At 43.1% G+C, this 20,475-nt stretch overlaps 1 protein-coding gene across 1 annotated transcript in view; it reads left to right on the top strand.

The window, feature by feature from the left end:
• ARNT2 (aryl hydrocarbon receptor nuclear translocator 2) overlaps positions 1–20,475 on the top strand; it is a 129,986-nt gene that overhangs the window by 85,347 nt on the left and 24,164 nt on the right. Inside the window, exons 9-12 of the mRNA XM_087704276.1 lie at positions 8,234–8,310; positions 12,036–12,170; positions 12,785–12,859; positions 16,696–16,847. Coding sequence (XP_087560402.1) covers positions 8,234–8,310; positions 12,036–12,170; positions 12,785–12,859; positions 16,696–16,847 — 439 coding nt within the window. The remainder of the gene's footprint in view (positions 1–8,233; positions 8,311–12,035; positions 12,171–12,784; positions 12,860–16,695; positions 16,848–20,475) is intronic.

Below are 20,475 nucleotides of genomic sequence, written 5' to 3'. Positions count from 1 at the left end.
CCCATGTTTCTTCTATCTCCATTCTTATTTTATAATCTTAGGAACATGAGATAGGAGATGGGTATCTGCCTAGTCTGCCCCCAGTCAGAATGCAATATGTAGATTAAGTTCTAAATATCTAAATCAGTGTTTCTCAACCTTGGCAACTTGAAGATGTCCGGACTTCAACTCCCAGAATTCCCCAGCCAGCATTCGCTGGCTGGGGAATTCTGGGAGTTGAAGTCCGGACATCTTCAAGTTGCCAAGGTTGAGAAACACTGATCTAAATTGGCTCTAAAGGACAGCAAAAACTATCTTTTCAAATTAAAAAAAAGCTATCATAATGAGAAGAAAATACAAATCTCCAATCTTTGCCAGCTCTTCTATACCTTTCTCTCTCTCTTTTTTTGTTTGTTTCATCCAGATGGGAGAATTGCACCCTATTGTTATGGAAGCCATTCCAGGCTTCCCCAATCAGTCAGATAAAGGCTGGGTCAAGAATTTATCTGAATGATCTTCTGGGTCCTGAAAGAAATTGAAGAGCTATCACTAAATATTTTGGCTATGGCCAGAATAAACCAGTAGGATAGGGGTTGGGAACCCATAGCTCTGGAGCCGCAAGTGGCTCTTTCATCCCTCTGCTGTGGCTCCCCATTGCTCAAAATATGCGTCACAACCGCCAGTGTGTGACACCCGCTGGCAAACAATTTATTGCATTTTTTTTTTACCCTTGGTAGGCTGATACATGCAGTGTTATCTTCATTTTAGACGTCAAAAGAGTTTTGTGGCTCCCAGTGTTTTCTTTTCTGTGGGAGACAGGTCCAAATGGCTCTTTGAGTGTTTAACGTTGCTGACCCCTGCACTAGGATTTACAAGCGGAAGGAGAAAATCACAGGTGTGGGTGGCTTGGTAGAAGCCATTCGGCCTTCTAAACAAGACCCCAAGGAGGATTTTGTTTCATGAAAGCAAGGCTCGCTTGCATCCAAACTTGGAAGCCGTGGAGCTGACCTCTCGGAAACTCAGTATGACTTTATTTCTGTCCTTTCTTTAATACTAAAAAACAACCCCATCCCTGCCAAACATTCCACGCAGTCCTATGCTCTTTTATTATATAGCACCAAACAGATGTCTCCAAATAAAATAAAAAACAGATCTCGTTGTGTCAGATTCATCTGAGTTACACACTCAGCTGTTCAGCTCTGTTGTTGCAGTTCATAAGAGTTTGTTCACGGAACAAAGGAAGAATTTTTTTATCCTCCTCCACATCAGGGGTTGGGGTGGAGAGTTGTTTTTCCGTTCCTTTTGTCTCCTTCCTGAGGTTAGGCACACCAGGATCTTTGTTCCCCCAGGAAATAAATGATAAAGGTTCCCCTCGCACATCTGTGCTAGTCGTTCCTGACTCTACTGGGCGGTGCTCATCTCCGTTTCAAAGGCGAAGAGCCAGCGCTGTCCATAGACGTCTCCGTAGTCATGTGGCCAGCATGATTAAATGCTGAGGGCACATGGAGCGCTGTTCCCTTCCCACCAAAGGGGGTTCCTATTTTTCTACTTGCATTTTTACGTGCTTTCAAACTGCTAGGTTGGCAGAAGCTGGGACAAATAATGGGAGCTCAATCCGTTACACCAGGGGTAGTCAACCTTTTTATACCTACCACCCACTTTTGTATCTCTGTTAGTAGTAAAATTTTCTAACCGCCAACCCGTTCCATATTAATGGTGATTTATAAAGTAGGGAAGTATCTTTACTTTATAAAATTTATAAAGCAGAGTTACAGCAAACCCCTACCGCCCACCATGAAAGCTGGAACGCCCACTAGTGGGCGGTAGGGACCAGGTTGACTACCACTGCATTACACAGCACTATGGATTCGAACCGCTGAACTGCCCACCTTCAGATCAACAAGCTCAGCATCTTAGCCATTAAGCCACCACGTTCCTACCCACCAGTAAATAAAGGATGCTAGTTTCATCTTTTTTCTCTCTCTCAGAAGGCCATTAAGAAGATGTTTTTAGCCTCTCTCTCATCCATGCTGAGAGGAGGCTGAAAGTTTTCCCTCATAAATAGAAGGCAAGGCCTTTCCGGAACCATCTCTCAATTACATCATCCTCCCCAACTGCCTTTTGCAAGAAAAAGCACCACATTTTTCAAGGTTGTATAAGTAATTTGGGACACGCAGTGCCTAAATTGGAGAGTGGCTGATGACTCCCTGCCAAAAACAGCAATGCTGTGGGGGAAAAAAGGATGCTGGTTTTGTGTAACATTTGCATCTGCTAATGGATAGTCCTAAAGGCATCTTTAGAAATAATGGCTAGGTTTTAAGTGCAAAATATTTCATTACGGCGGAGAAGGCGGTGTACAAATGATCTGTACGTCTGCTACTCAGTCTACCATCAAGATATGAATGGTGGGTTGGATGATTTCAGCATGTTCCTGATGCCCCTTTCCTTTCCCTTCCATATTTCATTTGGATGATTGTCTATGGAGATTCTCAATCATCCAAGTCAAGATTGTCCCAAGAGGGCCTTACCACTTCTGGTATCTTCTTGGATGAGAAGCAAAACATTTTCAAAGAAAGAAACAACTGGAACAGGAGGCTAAAACATATGAGGAACAGTTGCAGGAACTGGGTATGTCTAGTTTAATGAAAAGAGGGACTAGGGGAGACATGATAGCAATGTTCCAATATCTCAGGGGTTGCTACAAAGAAGAGGGAGTCAAAGCTATTCTCCAAAGCACCTGAGGACAGGACAAGAAGCAATGGGTGGAAATTAATCAAGGAGAGAAGCAACTTAGAACTGAGGAGAAATTTCCTGACAGTGAGAACAATTAATCCGTGGGACAACTTGCCTCCAGAAGTTGTGAATGCCCCAACACTAGAAGTCTTTAAGAAGATGTTGGATAGCCATTTGTTTGAAATGCTATAGAGTTTCCTGCCTAAACAGGGGGGCGGGGTGGACTAGAAGACCTCCAAGGTCCCTTCCAACTCTGTTATTCTATTCTAGTCTAACTAAGTCCAGTTGTCTTTCAAACAGTAACTTTGTGACAGGCTGGATGACTCTTTATGAAGTGGAGATCTTGAAACCAGCTTTCTGGTTTGCATGCAGATGTTTCATCCTGCAAATTGAATGCAGTCACCCAGCATTTTCATCTTCTAGTGCAGAGCTGTCAAACTCATAGTCATGCGTCATGCATTGGCCACGCCCAGTTTAGTGAAATGGGGGGAAGTCACAATAAATCATGTGACACTGCTGTGACGATGCGATTTTGACACCCCTGTTCTAGAGCCAGGCTGGAAATAAACATATTAGCAGTTTTCAGCTTTACAATGGTTGACATCTTGTTTTTTCTAACTGATAACAGTAGTAACTGTGAAAGGGATCTTGGAGTCCTAGTGAACAACCATTTAAATATGAGCCAGCCGTGTGCAGCAGCTGCCAAAAAAGCCAACACAGTTCTAGGCTGCATCAACAGAGGGATAGAATCAAGATCCCGTGAAGGGTTAATACCACTTTATAATGCCTTGTTAAGGCCACACTTGGAATACTGCATTCAGTTTTGGTTGCCACGATGTAGAAAAGATGTGGAGACTCTAGAAAGAGTGCAGAGAAGAGCAACAAAGATGATTAGGGAACTGGAGACTAAAACATATGAAGAACAGTTGCAGGAACTGGGTACGTTTAGTTTAATAGAAAGAAGGACTAGGGGAGACATGATAGCAGTGTTCCAATATCTCAGGGATTGCCACAAAGAAGAGGGAGTCAAACTATTTTCCAACACACCTGAGGGTAGAACAAGAAGCAATGGGTGGAAACTATTCAAGGAGAGAAGCAACTTAGAATTAAGGAGAAATTTCCTGACAGTTAGAACAATCTATCAGTGGAACAGCTTGCCTCCGGGAAGTTGTGAATGCCCCAATACTGGAAGTCTTTAAGAAGATGTTGGATAGCCATTTGTCTGAAACGGTATAGGGTTTCCTGCCTAGGCAGGGGGTTGGACTAGAAGACTTCCAAGGTCCCTTCCAACTCTGCTATTGTATTGTATTGTATTGTATTGTATTGTATTGTATTGTATTGTATTGTATTGTATTGTATTGTATAAAGATCAGCTGGGACTGAGGATCAGATGAGTGTCCTGGGTCTGGGTGTATTGTTGTCCATGAGACCAATCACTGACTGTGATGTTGCTTACTACCAGAAGCATGTACCGATGATGATTTGTTTTGGGCCAATGATAAACCCAAGATAAAGCCATTCTAGCAGTTTATAAAGTTTGATCTAGACACGAAAGAAAAAAAACTGGCTCTAAGAACTGTATGTGGCTCTAGTGAATAGAACATGAGAGATTGTAATGAAAAACTAGAAATAGATTGAATGTGGTTGATCAGTAATGTACATGACAATAAATTACAAAATTTATTTATCTACTAATGCTGGGACATTAGTAGATAAAATGATCTGTTTAAATTCTATCCTCAAATTTTTGTCCATATACTTTGCAGCCAATTTACTGAGTGCCTTAAGTCCTCCAAAGCACTGCATTAACCCAGCCCATGAATTGCACCAATGAAATGCGCTTTTCCCACTGCTTGGTATGTAAGTTTACCAATTTAATTTTATTTAAACAACCGCTTGCCTCCCCCTCCCCCTGCTCCGTATTTCAATTAAGGGATCTCATATTTCTGAGAAGGAAATGAATTTTTATGGAGTCCATATGATGGGTTTTCCCCCCCCCCTCTTAATCATATTTGTTCACTGCATAACAATGGAGCGAAAATATTTGCTAGAAAGGCACGCTGTAGCTTGATGTGCATGCCTGCAGGAATCGAAGGAGGACAGATGTTCCTCTCCAAACTGCACATTGGTGCACGTCTTCCACAGTTGATACCCACATTAATCAGAATGTTGATGATACAAAAAATTCTTTCGTTTTTCTTTCTTTTCCTTGTTTCCTTCCTTCCTTCCTTCCTTCCTTCCTTCCTTCCTTCCTTCCTTCCTTCCTTGTTTCCTTGTTTCCTTCCTTGTTGGCTTTCATGCTTCCTCACAAACTCAGATCAAATCCAGAATGTCCTCACAAACTCAGATCTGGTCTCATCCTGTTCAGTATATGAGCCCTGATAGGCTACCGCAGTGTTTTTCAACCTTTTTTGTGCAAAGGCACACTTTTTTCATGAAAAAAATCACGAGGCACACCACCATTAGAAAATGTTTAAAAAATTTAACTCTGTGCCTATATTGACTATATTTAAAGTGTTTTTCCCACGGCACACCTTACAGTATGTCACGGCACACTAGTGTGCCGCGGCACAGTGGTTGAAAAACACTGGGCTACCGGCATGTAATTAATTAATTAATTCTCACAGCTCATCCGAGAAGAAGAAAATGGAACTCGTATTATGGAAAGGGCAGGTAAACCTCCAAGAGCCAAGGTGGCGCAGTGGTTAAATGCAGCACTGCAGGCTACTGCTAGATCAGCAGGTCAGCGGTTCAAATCTCACCGGCTCAGGGTTGACTCAGCCTTCCATCCTTCCGAGGTGGGTAAAATGAGGACCCAGATTGTTGGGGGCAAGAGGCTGACTCTCTGTAAACCGCTTAGAGAGGCCTGAAAGGCCTATGAAGCGGTATATAAGTCTACTGCTATTGCTATTGCTATTGTGTTCCTAGGCTGCTTTTCCGGGTGCTGTAGCAAAATGGTAGCTGTCTTTCTCTGCAGCCCACACCAATGGGCTCATAATGCCCAGTGGATGCATTTGAAGCATGCCAATCCAACTGTGGCATGGGCTAGAAGGCCAGTAGCACCTTGGAGAGGGCATTCCTCTTTCTCATCTCTTTCTTGGCTCTCCACCAGAGATTAAGACATTTCTTTTCTTTAAAGCTTTGGCTTAATTTTGGGGGCAGCACTTTGACAACTGTAAAGTTTTTGTAATTAATGCTGAGGTTGAGGTTTATTCGATTTATATGCCGCCTTTCTCCCAAGGACTCAGGGCAGCGTACAACATTAAAAGAAACACATACTACAAAAGTTAAAAAGAAATTAAATAGGATATCCCGAAACCCAATTAAAATTAACAATGACACATTTTTTTAAAAAGAATTCAAATTAAAATTAACAATAATCAATACTTTGATTTGTTTTGTTCAGGCCAGGCTGGCTTGCCGGAAAAGCCAACTTTTTAGGGCGCGTCGGAAGGACCGGAGGTCGGGGATTATACGAAGCTCCGGGGGCAGCTCATTCCAGAGGGAAGGCACTCCCACAGAGAAGGCTCTTCCCCTGGGGGGTCACCAGTCGACACTGTCTGGCTGACGGTACCCTGAGGAGGCCAACTCTGTGCACTGGACGATGGGAGGCTACCAGTGGTGTAGGCATTAGCATCATGATCATTTTCTTACTTATCCAGAAGCCAATCCTTAATAACTAAGTGTCAAACCTTTCTTATACACAACACAATTGAGTCCAATATTTCTGTTGTTATCCAAGGCAATTATTAAGTGAGTCCTGGCCCATTTTATGACCTTTTTTTCCCCGCATGATTGTTAAGCGAATTATTGCAGTTAAGGCTTCAATTATTTCCCTGGCTATTTTTGTACCTGCTCGGCCAACAATCTTAGTAGCTGCAAAATTGAATGTACATCTTTGTTCTTTGCAATGTGAGGTGACCAGTGAGAGTCCAGGCCTCCTGTCTGACCATTCTTGCAATCTGGTCAAAGCATGAGCTTCATTTCTCCTGATCCTGACTAATAGGCCAAAATTTATTCTCCCAATGATTCAGTAATCTTGTATGATGTGCATCCCAAATACTCAAGGGAATAAGGAAGGCTTTAAATAACTCGCTCAAGAATTTGTAGGAAGTTTCCCAAAACTCAATTTGGGAAATCAGATTACTTAAGAGATTTGGAAGGCCATTGGGGAGATTATGCTGATGTACCAATCAAAGGTATTTACGCAACCCTAAGGCATTAAAAAACCAGCATCCTGACCTGCCTCGTTTTTTAACATTTTTATAGCATTAAATTCCATTAAAAGGTTGAAAACAAAGTGCAATGAAACTCCTTGCTCCCCCCCCCGGCAGCTGTTTCTTTTCAACATCATACAATATGTTGGTGATTTACAGTAAAAACAGCTGCGCTGAAATGACAAGACTAATATCTGGATGATCCTATCACTTTTCTATTTTTATTCTTATTTTGCATTTATAGGAATGTCTGTAAACATCTTCTTGGTTTAGCATCGGCCGTGTACAAAAACAAAGTATTAAAAAGCAAATTATGAAGAAACGGGTTTAAGAACCAAAATGTTTCAGGACTAAAAGGAGCAGAAATATGTTTTTCATCTCTATAATGAAAATTATTAACAGCAGGACAGCTTCAAAATGCTTTTACTGGTACCAGAAACTTTGCTCAAATCAGGCCATCTTGTCTTCCCAGTTCCCCAAGAACTTTCTCAAAGTTCCCCAAGAACTCTCTCAACTTTCTAATCCTTTTTTTTAAATTTTAGTACAAATAATCCATCTTCCATGAAATAGTGTGTTGTCTGAATAGAAATGTTTGTGCAATAACAGTTAAAGTTTACAATCATATTAATTATTTAATGTATTCTTAGCTTAATACCAATACATTAAATATCTGATACTTTACATCCTCTTCTTAGTTTGCTCTATTAACTATTTTCTATATTTTATTTATCTACTTTTATTTCTAATTTTTATATTTATCCTCTAACCATCAATAAAATGTTTCCCATATTGCATAATAACCAATTTTTTCTTCCTCTTTAATTGCCAGTGTTAATCTATTCATTTCTGCACATTCTAATATTTTTCTTATTATATTCTCCTCTGTGGGAATCTCTTCACTTTTCCAGTTTTGTGCAAATACAATTCTAGCTATGGATATTACATGAATAATCAAATATACATTTTCTTCACTATAAGTTTCTGGTAAGATCCCCAACAGGAATATTTCAGGTTTCAAGTCAATATGTTGTTGTATCATCTTTTCCAACCACGTGCATATTTTTATCCAATATTTTTTAGCTTCTACACATATGATAATATGAGCCGGCTGTCTGATGACATTTCCAACGTTTAGCTGATTTATCTTTAAACATCTTCGCCAATCTTCACAGGTGGCAAATGCCATCTGTAGAGCATCTTATACAAATTCTCTTTATATGCAGTTGACATTGTAATTTCTATCTTTCTTTTTGATCCTTCTAACTTTTTTTTTTCAACCAATTGTTTTGGGAAAATAATTTTAGGAATGACCATACCGGAAGAAGATGCTGAAGTGGGACAAGGCAGTAAATATTGCCTGGTGGCGATAGGAAGACTTCAGGTAAAAATATTTTTTGGTTACAAAAAACGCTTGCATATGTTAACTCTGTGGCTTGCTTATTTATTTGTTTGTTTTAAATTATTATAAAAGCTATTCTCCAAAGCACCTGAGGGCAGGGCGAGAAGCAATGGATGGAAACTAATCAAGGAAAGAAGCAACCTAAAAATAAGGAGAAATTTCCAGACAATGAGAACAATTAATCAGTGGAACAACTTGCCTCCAGAAGTTGTAAATGCTCCAACAGTGGAAATTTTAAAGAATAGATTGGACAACCATTTGTCTGAAGTGGTATAGGGTTTCCTGCAAAAGCAGCAGGTTGAAATAGAAGACCTCCAAAGTCCCTTCCAACTCTATTATTCTAGTCTAAATCATTGGACTTCAAATAACAACAGTAATTCCAGCTGAAATGTAAGGCCAATAGAACAGATATATAACAATGCTACCAAATATATCACTACGTGTAAATCTAAATACTTCATTATGTATAATTTAGGACAATGGATCACTTCTTGATCTCCAGAGGTGTTATCTTCCCTACCAAGGAATCTCTTTGGAGTCAAAACCCTAGTTCATCTAACGCTTAAGGTGGATAGTCTTCTCTCTGCTATGTGTCATCTTATCTCAAAGATGACAAGATTGAAGTCAAAACAGGTTAGAATTAATGCCCAAAGTAGAATGGGACCTCAATTCCTTTGCAGCATTCCTCCTTTACATCTCTTCAACCAGCAGCCTATGGGGAAAGGAAAAGCATCTCTTCAATAAGGAGGGATTCTACCTGGAAATAAGGAGAAATTTACTGACAGGGAGAGCAGTCAACCCATGGAACAGAAGTTGCCTTCAGAAGTTCATCACTGGAAGCTTTCAAGAAGAGACTGGCCTGTCATCTGTCAGAAATGCTGTAGGGTCTCCTTGGGCAGGGAGTTCAACTAGATGACCTACAAGGTCCCTTCCAACTCTGTTAATCTGTAAAACACTGCTGGGCTCTTACCAGGAGTCTGAGATGTTCTCCTACTGTAGGTTTTGGAAATTACACCAAAGGTATGGTACCATATGTCCCAGTTTTTCCACTTTGATGCACCTTGCAGCAGGGATACAATATATTAAGATGAGGGAGATTGATCTATCTGGCAGAGACTCTCCATCATTGGTTTTCATACCTGGTTGGAGACGCTGGAAACTGAACCAGGAAGATTTGAGATGCAAGGCAAATACTCTGCCTCTGAGCTATGGGGCCAGTCCATCAATAGAAGGAACAGAGAATAATAGGGTTGGAAGGGAACTTGGGGGTTTTCTAGTCCAACTCCCAGCCCATGGCAGGAGACCCTATACTCTTCTAGAAAAAATGACGGCCCAGCTCTTCTTGAAAACCTCCAGTGATGGAGCACCCACAACTTCTGGAAGCAACATCAAGAGGGCCTTGTCCTGATCCTTGCCTTGTGATGATCATTGATCTTTGTTTTGACCAGAACATGAGGTTCCACATCACAGGTTGAGTCCATACACACAGATTAGGGTCATTGGGCAATAATAGGAGTGATAACTTTTCAGGGACAAAGCCAGAGGGCTTATTTTACATACGACAGGGTCTTATTTTCTTTTGACCCCCCCCCCCCAAATAAGCATTTGGCCTTATTTTCAGGGAGGTCTTATTATTTTTGAAGTGCCCCCTTAACCTTGGCTCATGGATCAGCTGATCCAGAGAAGGCCGGAATTTCCATCTCTATTTCAGGCACATTCTTGCCAGCCCTAATGTCGCTGGGCCTGCCACTCTTTTGGCGGCCTCCACTAAGAGAAGGGGCGCAGGAGTTAGGGTTTGTGGGAGCAGCTTCCGTGAGGCCATTTCGTGTGGATGGCAGGTGAATGCAGGGTGCGTGGGGCATGTTCTCCCTTCCCCCCCTAAAAATTGCAGGGACAGGCTGCGTATACATTTACATATTTTAGGGGAGGGCTTATTTTGAGCTCATGCGCTCAAAACCCAATTGGGCTTATTATCTGGGGAGGTTTTATTTTCAGGAAAACAGGATACATTGGTTTTTTTCCTGGATACTGTTAAAGGTAGATATGCTCACATAAAGTCCTTGACACTGGAAGTGTGCTTTGGAGTCTTCATTCTCGTTTGGTTTTCTATAGAGCCGAGGTGGCACAGTGGTTAAATGCAGCACTGCAGGCTACTTCAGCTGACTGCAGTTCTGCAGTTCGGCTGTTCAAATCTCACCGGCTCAGGGTTGACTCAGCCTTCCATCCTTCCGAGGTGGGTAAAATGAGGACCCGGATTGTTGTTGGGGGCGATATGCTGACTCTGTAAACCGCTTAGAGAGGGCTGAAAGCCCTATGAAGCGGTATATAAGTCTAACTGCTATTGCTATTGCTATGTCGCCAACTTTCTTGAAGAGGCAAAGTGTGGTCTTGGCACTGCAGACATCTTTATGCCTTAAGTACGAAAGCCAAACATTACTTAGGGGTTGCAGAAATGGGGAGAGGAAGAACACATAATCTGCTAATGGTGCAGCTGTCAAAATAAGACTGCGGTTCCGAAGGATTCTTCGCGATATGTAGAGAACCAAAAGGCTTTGGCCCACGCCACGCTGGGAGGTCAACAGCCAGGGAAACGTCACCGCAAAGAAATCAGGAAGAGCGTACTTGATGAACTCTTCTCTCCCCAGGAAGTACATAATCCAGCTGGAAGCCCGAGCCCTTCTCCTTCCTTAGGGTGAACTGGTTGACCCGGGTTCAGTTCTCGGGGAGAACATTGAGCATGGTGGGACGTGCTTCTTTGCTTGAGAAGTGCATCTGGCACACTGTGGGGGTTGAGAGAAGAGTTCACACAAGATCACTCTGATTCAGAGCCCATTTCGTCATAATACCCTCCGTGCTCGCATGGCTTTCTCGGCTAGCCAAGATCTCGCTCCCTGCTGCCAAAAAGTTGGGCTGCTGCTGAAAAACTCTTCATAATAGGCGCTCCTTTCTAATCTAACCCATAGATTTTTATCCCAATGACCGTATTCCTCTGCAGCAGCTTTCTGGGAAATGTTCAATCCTGTTTGCAGGTGCATTCAGGCAGTTTGGGGTCTGCTTTTCAGCAGAATTATTCGCACTGAATGGAGTTCCTTAGTATTTTTAATCTTTTGCTTCCGGTGTTCTGGTGGTTTTGAGCAGTTTGGAAACACAGCCTGGCCTTTTTTTAATATTATTTAAATGGTCTTGGATGCCAGACCTTCCTTTGTCCTCTCTGATTGCTTGAATGATTGTTCTAATGGTGGGATCCAATATTTTTTTACTATTGGTTCTGTGGGCGTGGCTTTTTGGGTGTGGCATGGATTTGTGGGCGTAGCAGGGGAAGGATCTGCAAAATCCCCATTCCCTCCCCACCCCACTAACCTGCTTTCCAGCTCCGTCCTCCTGTGCAGGGCAACAAAAGAAGATCAGCTGGGGGGCAGTAGGGGCATGGCCAGCCTATTTGCTGATTCTCTGAACTACTCAAAATTTCCGCTACAGGTTCCCCAGAATCTTTCAGAACTGGCTGAATACCACCTCTGAGTTGTTCCCATTTGCGATCCATACCATTCGATCTTCTCTTCAATGTTGCATCCGGTTATAAACTGTTATGCAGTTTTCTTCCACAAGCGCCAATAAAATCCTTTCTTATAAACTGTATTTTGATGACTTCCCCCCCCCACCCCCAGCCATTTTTATGCAATAAAGCATGTGTAAATTATGTTTCTCAGGTGACCAGTTCGCCGGTGTGCATGGATATGAATGGAATGTCAGTCCCCACAGAATTCTTATCCAGGCATAGCTCAGATGGAATAATTACCTTTGTGGATCCAAGATGCATCAGTGTTATTGGCTATCAGCCGCAGGTCTGTTCATTCTTTTTGCCTAAGTCGCCAAATATTCAGAGTTTGCCTCTGAATATTTTTTTAAAGAGATCCAGAGCTAGAAATGGAGGGCTGGGTTCTCAAGGGAGAGGGGGGGAGGGAGGGAGGGAGTGAAGGAAAGGAAGGAAGGAAGGAAGGAAGGAAGGAAGGAAGGAAGGAAGGAAGGAAGGAAGGAAGATTGAGCCTTAAATGTCTTAAATAACATTCCTTTTTCATTAAATCATGTATCTTCTATAAATATATATCTTATGTTAGTCTTATTGGCTCTTTTCCATGCAAAAAGTGAAAATTTCGAATGTAAAGTGAAAAACTGTGGTTGATTCAGTTGTGTGGTAGATACATTTAGCATCTGAACATAATTATCCTTATCTCTGGTATTGTTTTGCAAGTCACGTCTTAAGATGCTGTATTCATCTGACAGATTTGCAAACAAATTATTGCAGCTTTACTTATTTTTTTTTCTATAAGTAGCACTAAAAATTATTTTTAAAAACTTAGTGAATTCATTGTTAGTAAACTATTCCTCTGGCAATTTGTAACATTTTTTAAAAAACTGGTGTGGGTTTTTTCTTCTCCTTTTGTGGTTTGCTTAACAGGATCTTTTGGGGAAAGATATTTTAGAATTCTGCCATCCAGAAGATCAAAGCCATTTAAGAGAAAGTTTCCAGCAGGTAACGTCCTTTTTATTCATACAGTCTCTTTATAACCTTCATCCCAATGTGAAATCAGGCATAAGATAATAATAGCAGGCAAATATGTAATAGAGCATAAATAATTATTTTTAATGTAAAATAATTTTAGTTTGTTAATCTTGAGTTCATTAGTAACCCCACGCTTACTGCATCCAGTATAAAAAAAATGTTGAGACTAGAAAGAACACAGAGAAGAGCAACAAGAATGATTAGGGAACTGGAGGCTAAAAGATACAAAGGACAGTTAGAGGAATTGGTTATGTCTAGTCTAATGAAAAAAGAGCTCAGTGGCTAAGATGCTGTGCTTGTTGATCAGAAAGGTCGGCAGTTCAGTGGTTTGAATCCCTAGCACCACAGAACGGGGTGAGCTTCCGTTACTTGTCCCAGCTTCTGCCAACGTGGCGGTTGGAAAGCACCTAAAAAGTAGAAAAAAAGGAACCACCTTGGTGGGAAGGTAATAGCGCTCTGTTCTGAACCCCCTCGTCCCACACCAACAAACTCCGAGTCAAAGATACTTTACGGAATTTATTAACATACAGACAGGTCCTTGGCAGCAAACCGGCACAGATAAGCCTTGGCAGCAATCCAACACAGATAAGCTGTGGCAGCAATCCAGCCTGCCAGGCTCACAGTACTGTTCTCCAACATTCGTTAATGCATTGACTTCTGCAAAAGGGGCATGTGCACAAGCATTCCTTTTATAGTCTGGAGAGGAGCCTAATTACCAGCAGCTGAGTGCAATTACCTCCTGTAACTGCACAACTGTTCCTTACGCCTATTAGCTGTCCAGTGCCGAGCATCCAGGAACAACTCACTGCTGACATCAGGATCACACTCCCTTGTCTCCTCCCCACTGGTCCAAGCTCAGGCACCTCCTGGTGGCCAACCAGCCTCTCTGTGCCCTGCTCAGAGTCGGAACCCTGTCCAGGGTCCCCCACATCCTCCAGAACTGACTCATAGGGCCCCTTGCTATCGAAGTCTGGTGGCAGCTCCAACGGCTCCTGCTGGGCCACAACAGCACTCCATGCACCTTCTGCATTTAGTCATGTTGGCCACATGACCATGGAGACATCATTGGACAATGCTGGCTCTTCAGCTTAGAAACAGAGATGAGCACCACCCCCTAGATCCAGAAATTACTAGCACATATGTGCAAGGGAACCTTTACCTTACCTAGTCTAATAGCAATAGCAATAGCAATAGCAGTAGACTTATATACCGCTTCATAGGCCTTTCAGGCCTCTCTAAGCGGTTTACAGAGAGTCAGCATATTGCCCCCAACAATCTGGGTCCTCATTTTACCCACCTCGGAAGGATGGAAGGCTGAGTCAACCCTGAGCCGGTGAGATTTGAACCGCTGACCTGCTGATCTAGCAGTAGCCTGCAGTGCTGCATTTAACCACTGCGCCACCTGAAAAGAAGGACCAGGGGAGATATGATAGCAGTGTTCCAATATTTGAGGGGCTGCTACAAAGAGGTCAAACTATTTTCCAAAGCACCAGAAGGCAAGACAAGAAACGATGGATGGATACTAACCAAGGAGAGAAGCAACCTAGAACTAAGGAGAAATTTCCTAACGGTGAGAGCAATTAACCAATGGAATAGCTTGCCTTCCAGAAGTTGTGGATGCTCCATCACTGGAGGCTTTTAAAAACAAACTGGACAACAACTTGTCCAAAATAGTATAGGATCTCCTGCTCAAGCAGGGGGTTGGACTAAAAGACCTCCAAGGTCCCTTCCAACTGTTTTTCTATGTTCTGTTTATGTTTGCTTGTTTATGTTTATTAGGATTTGTATGCCGCCCACTCTCGAGAGTCTCAGGGTGGCTTACAGATAAAGCAGGAGTGGGGAACATATAAAAATTAAAAAACAGACATTAAAATTCACAACATTCATAGCTCAGAATGGGGTTGGATAAATCAACAGCCCCAGGCCTGCCGGAACAGCCAGGTCTTAATCATTTTCCGGAAGGCCGGAAGACTAGTAAGGGTCTGGATCTCCACAGAGAGATTGTTCCATAGGGCCGGAGCCACTACAGAGAAGGCCCTCCCCCGGGGAGTCGCCAGCCGACATTGACCGGCAGATGGAAACCAGAGGCGGTCTAGTCTGTGCGATCTTACAGGTCTCTGGGAGGTGAATGGCAGGAGGCGGTCTCTCAGGTAGCCAGGTCCTAAACCATGTAGGGCTTTAAAAGTAACGACTAGCACCTTGAAATGTGTCCGGAGACCAATGGGAAGCCAGTGCAGCTCGCGGAGGATAGGTGTAACGTGGGTGTACCTAGGTAGATATGCTCTTTGTGCTCATGTTGAATCCTAGAACTATACGGAAGCACAAAATTATATTCTCTAATACTCCCCTAAGCTGCTAATTGCATGCAGAAATTCTGTTACAAATCATAATTTGAATGCAAAGTATTACTATAGTGTTCTCTTTATTTTGCATGTTAGAACTTTAAGTTCAGGTCTTTTTTAGTTGTAAAAATGTGTTCAATACACCATTCCTAGTTGTTCACCTTTCATCTCATGTTTAACAATACCAAAGCTATTAAAATGCCTGTAACCCACGCAGTCCAAGCCAGCAAATGTTATTCTGCCAATTTCCAATTTCTCTTAAGCTGTCAAGCCATGCATTTGGAAAATCCCAATCGATGATTTATAGATATCGGATTATTTTTAAACTTTCTTACAACTGGTAGTAATAAATGTCTAGCTCTCCAAAATTATTTTAACTCGGCAAATAATTCAAACCGAAAGAGCTCAAGAGCATGTGGAACCAATTCTACCCTGAGCTCCATCGTTTCAGAGGAGAAATTGGAATTTGTGTCATGCTAAGACAAATCCATTTTGATTTATCCAGCGTGCCTTTTGACAAATCGCTTTGGCGGGTTACCAGGCCCTCATTCCAGCTGCTTTCCTTGCCATATTTAGCTGCAGGTTAGATCGCTTTGGTCCTTTCCTGAAACTCAGCACTTCCTTGTTTTCCTACTGAAAGGCTGAATATTAATGGGCTAGTGTACAAGTTCCGTGACTTGCCTCCAGCTTTTAACTTATCCATTCTAAAATATGAAAAACAGTGTTCCGTAGTGACACAGCATATTTAAGATATTTGCTGACAAAAGAAGAGATACACTTGCTGTATCTCTTCTAAGATAGCACTACCCATAGTGGAAATACTACTACAAGTAGTGCTTGACTTAACAGCCACAACTTAAGCCCCAAATGTCCTAATGTGACCTTCCTAAAAGTCACATAGAAGGATAAAAGTCGCTAACCTCATCAGGTGAGGATCTCCCTGCCAGGGGTGGGCTTCAAAAACTTTAGCAAGGAGTTCCCTGCCCGGTTGCTGGGTGGGCGTGGCCGTAGTGGGCATGGCCTATTCGGGTTCCTGCACCATGGCTGGGGTGGGGGTTGCCCTCCCCAGGCTCCGGAGGCTTTGTTTAAGCCTCCGGCAGGGTGAAAATGGTCTCCACAGGCTCTGGAGGCCCTCTGGAGGCTGGAAACTCCTAAATCTCTGGCAGGCCTGTTTTTCACCCTCCACAAGCCTCTGCACGCACCCTGCACTTGCCTGCATCCAAAACGGGCCACATGGGGACTCCTGGGAGGGGAGGGGAGGGTGGGGCCAGCCAGCAGTGGGATTTGGGGGTTCTCCGGACTGCACAGAATCTTAGCTAGAGGTTCTCCCAAACCCCTGTAAACCCCAGCAGCCCATCCCTGTTCCCTTGCTTATAAAGGTGGTTTATTTGGCTATTCTGTAAACTTCCTCTTTGGACTGGAAGGATGATCTCCTTTTCCTTCGTCTTTACAATGATTCTGCAGGTGGTGAAGCTGAAAGGCCAAGTGCTCTCCGTGATGTATCGCTTTCGTACCAAGAACCGGGAATGGATGTTAATCAGGACCAGCAGCTTTACATTTCAGAACCCCTATTCGGATGAGATTGAGTATATCATCTGCACCAACACGAATGTCAAGTGCGTCCTTTAAACGCTAAGGAATGCCTTCCTTTCTCAAAAGTAGTTTTGTTTTAGAATGAGGGCTTCATTTTCATGTTACCTTCTCTCTGTGTGTGTGTATGTGTCTGTGTGTGCTTTGAGCACAAAATTACACAACAGATCCTAAGAATTAGTGTGCACATAGGCAGGGGTGTCACAGTGGTGGGATTCAAAAAAATTTACTACTGGTTCTGTGGATGTGGCTTGGTGGGCATGGCAGGGGAAGGTTACTGCAAAATCCCCATTCCTTCCCGATCAGCTGGGACTCGGGAGGCAGAGAATAGATGGGGGCGGGGCCAGCCAGAGGTGGCATTTACCGGTTCTCTGAACTACCCAAAATTTCCGCCACCGGTTCTCCTGAACTGGTCAGAACCTGCTGAATACCACCTCTGGAGTGTCTGCTTGGGGTGGGGTAAGGGGGGGGGAATAAAAACAATCAAAGTAGTAGGTCCAACCACACAACCGTGTCGAGACCCCATGAGTGTTGTGTGACCACATGGGTTGGCTGCCTTCTTGACTTTTTTTTTTTCACCCGTATTACAAGAGTGAGTTTGTCTGAGCCAATTCAAACACAACATAGCAATCAACTCTGGCTTGTGGTTGACTGGATTCCCCTGGGTCTCTGTGCTTAAAAGTGTGCTGGACCCAGGAATTTAGTTTGGAGATATTCTCTCGATCTGCAATTGTGAACAGATACTCCACACCTGCTAACCCAAAGGTGTCTAACTCACGTCGTCATGGCAGCATCACTTGATGTATATCGGGACTTTTGCCCCCTTCGCTAAACTGGGACGTGGACATGGTCAGCACATGACACATCCGGTCCACAGGCCGGGAATTTGACAGCCCTGTCCAAATAGCAATAGCAATAGCAGTTAGACTTATATACCGCTTCATAGGGCTTTCAGCCCTCCCTAAGCGGTTTACAGAGTCAGCATATTGCCCCCAACAACAATCCGGGTCCTCATTTTACCCACCTCGGAAGGATGGAAGGCTGAGTCAACCCTGAGCCGGTGAGATTTGAACAGCCGGACTGCAGAACTGCAGTCAGCTGAAGTAGCCTGCAGTGCTGCATTTAACCACTGCGCCACCTCAGATCTTCCCAAAACCATCCCAAAGGTGTTTTTTTTTTCCAAAGGCAACTGGACTTTCTTGGGTCTTTTCCCTTGAACCCATTTTGTTTCTCATCCAAGAACCTGCTTCACTGAGAAGCGAAACATTTTCAAGGAAAAAAACAGGAAGTCCAGTTGCCTTTTGGAAAAAAAAAAAAAACAACAACTTTGGACACCCTGACCTGGATGATTGAGAATATCCATCGACATCTCCTTGCCTTTTTATATCTGGTGAATTAAGGAAGAATCTGCCTGCAACTCCTCTTCCAAATGTTACGTCATCGCTATGGACCTAAAAAACGTTTCAGCCCACTTTCCCTATCTCTATGAAGGTCACCTTCCTTATTCCCTACACCAACCATATCTGGAACTTGACAGTTATGGTTAATACCTAGGTCAGTGATGGCGAACCTTTTCGGCACTGACTACCCAAACCAGAATGGGCATGCATTGTGTGTGTACGTGCGCTGGAGTGCCGAAAAACCAAAAATCATTTGGCTGGTGCACACATGCCTGTTTTTTGGCTGGGTTTTGGCCATTTTCAGGCCATTTTGGGAGGCGTTTTCAGTCCATTTTGGAGCCATTTTCAGGCAGTGTTTATGCTGTTTTCAGGCTGGGTTTTTTGTGCGTTGGTGCGCACAAAGACCAGCTGGCCACTCTGGCGCCTGTAAAGAAAAATGGTCCGGAAAACGGCCAACATAAGAGCTGAAAAACGGCCTGTTTTTTGTTCTTTTTCTGACCATTTTCAGGATGTTTTCTGGCACTCTGGTGCCCACGAAGACCAGCTGGCCGACGGCTGGAAACCAGAAGAGCAGCTGGCGATGGTGCACATGCCCACAGAGTGGGCTCTGTGTGCTACCTCTGGGACACATAGCATAGGTTCGCCATCCCGGACCGAGGTGAAACATCCCCAAGAAAGTGAAAAGCTTCAGTGTAGAAGTTGAAACAGACACTTTGGAAGACAGCAGAACAAACTCCTTTCATACAATTGCCAAGAAAAAAATCATGGATATAGTTTCTAGGGACAAACTTGACTTGAAGGAGACTTGACTCCCGTTTTGTCTAGGAACGCCTGGGATTTGCCAAGGCAAAATATCACTTGGAAAAAAAATTAAAATGCCAATTGGCCACTCTTCAGTTATTTGTTAGAAAACTCGTTCACTTGCCCAGACAAAGAAAAGGACAGAATTAAACCATGATTCTAAGGGCACTTGCTTTAGTTTCTTTCTCCAATATCGGTTTAAGGAACTGACTTTGTTTCACAAAGCTACTATGGAGCTTTTTGGAAAACTTCTCAAAATTCTAGAGGATGGATGGCCCAATTTGGACCCTGAAAAATTTGGTTTGGTTCTCTTGGTTTGGGAAGATCTAGAAGCGGTTTTGAAAATGCTTTATTTTTCAAGAGAACGTAAGGGGGAAATATTAAATTTATTCCTAGCAAAATTCAAAAACAAATATTTCAGCCTTCCAAAGACCTAAAATATTTGTGGCATAAGCTTATAATGCCTGATGAATGAACGATGATGGTGTGTGTGATAAGGAAGCGTGGGATAAGGGCAGAGGTGGGTTCCTACCAGTTTGCACCTATTCGGTAGAACCAGTTCATCAAATCTACTGAACCGGTTAGAAGAGGTTCCACCAGTGGACCCGGAAAGCAGGCCACACCTACAGAAGAGGTTCCAAACTTTTTTGAAACCCACCACTGGTCCTTGGATATGATTATTCTACACTGTCATGCTCATATTTATAAAACTCAGTGCCTCTGTGAAAGGTAAGGATGACTACTGCGTTTGTGGTGCAATCAGAACATTGCGTGTGTTGAAGTTGTTTTAACGCAAACCAAAGATGCCTTTTAAAAAACAAGTTTACATCATATTCTTATGCATGCCAGTGCTGTGTGTGAGGTAATTTAAGGTGGTTCTGATAAGTGTCGTCGGCATCTTCATATCCGGTCACCTGGGTGGCAAGCCACTCCCATCCGGTCACATGGGCGGCAAGCCACTCCCATCCAGTCACATGGGTGGCAAGCCACTCCCACAAAGTAGGTTCGAACAATTTTTAAACCCACCACTGGATAAGGGAACAATATTTCTTTGGTCTGAAAACACATTTTTATAATATGGGAAAGATTTTGTGCTCTGTGTTACATTCTCTGGGGGATCTTGAGAAAATCTAGGTCTCTTTGTAGCTTTAACATAGCAATAGCAATAACATTTAGACTTATATACCGCTTTACAGTGCTTTACAGCCCTCTCTAAGTGGTTTACAGAGTCAGCCTCTTGCCCCCAACAATCTGGGTCCTTATTTTACTGACCTCAGAAGGATGGAAGGCTGAGTCAACCTTGAGCCAGTCAGGATCGAACTGCCGGCAGTCGGCAGAATTAGCCTGCAGTACTGCATTCCAACCAGTGCATAGCCATAGCCCTTCAATATATTAATGTTTAAAATCTCAATTTTATCTGACGGTAATCGCGTGACCCACAAGGAACAGGATT

The sequence above is a fragment of the Thamnophis sirtalis genome, unplaced genomic scaffold (assembly GCF_051295495.1).
Source record: "Thamnophis sirtalis isolate CommonGarterSnake01/CBP01778 unplaced genomic scaffold, rThaSir2_p1.2 scaffold_2, whole genome shotgun sequence".
NCBI classification, from domain to species: domain Eukaryota; kingdom Metazoa; phylum Chordata; class Lepidosauria; order Squamata; family Natricidae; genus Thamnophis; species Thamnophis sirtalis.
Note: the sequence above shows the minus strand (reverse complement) of the source record. Positions and strands in the feature narration are given on the sequence as shown.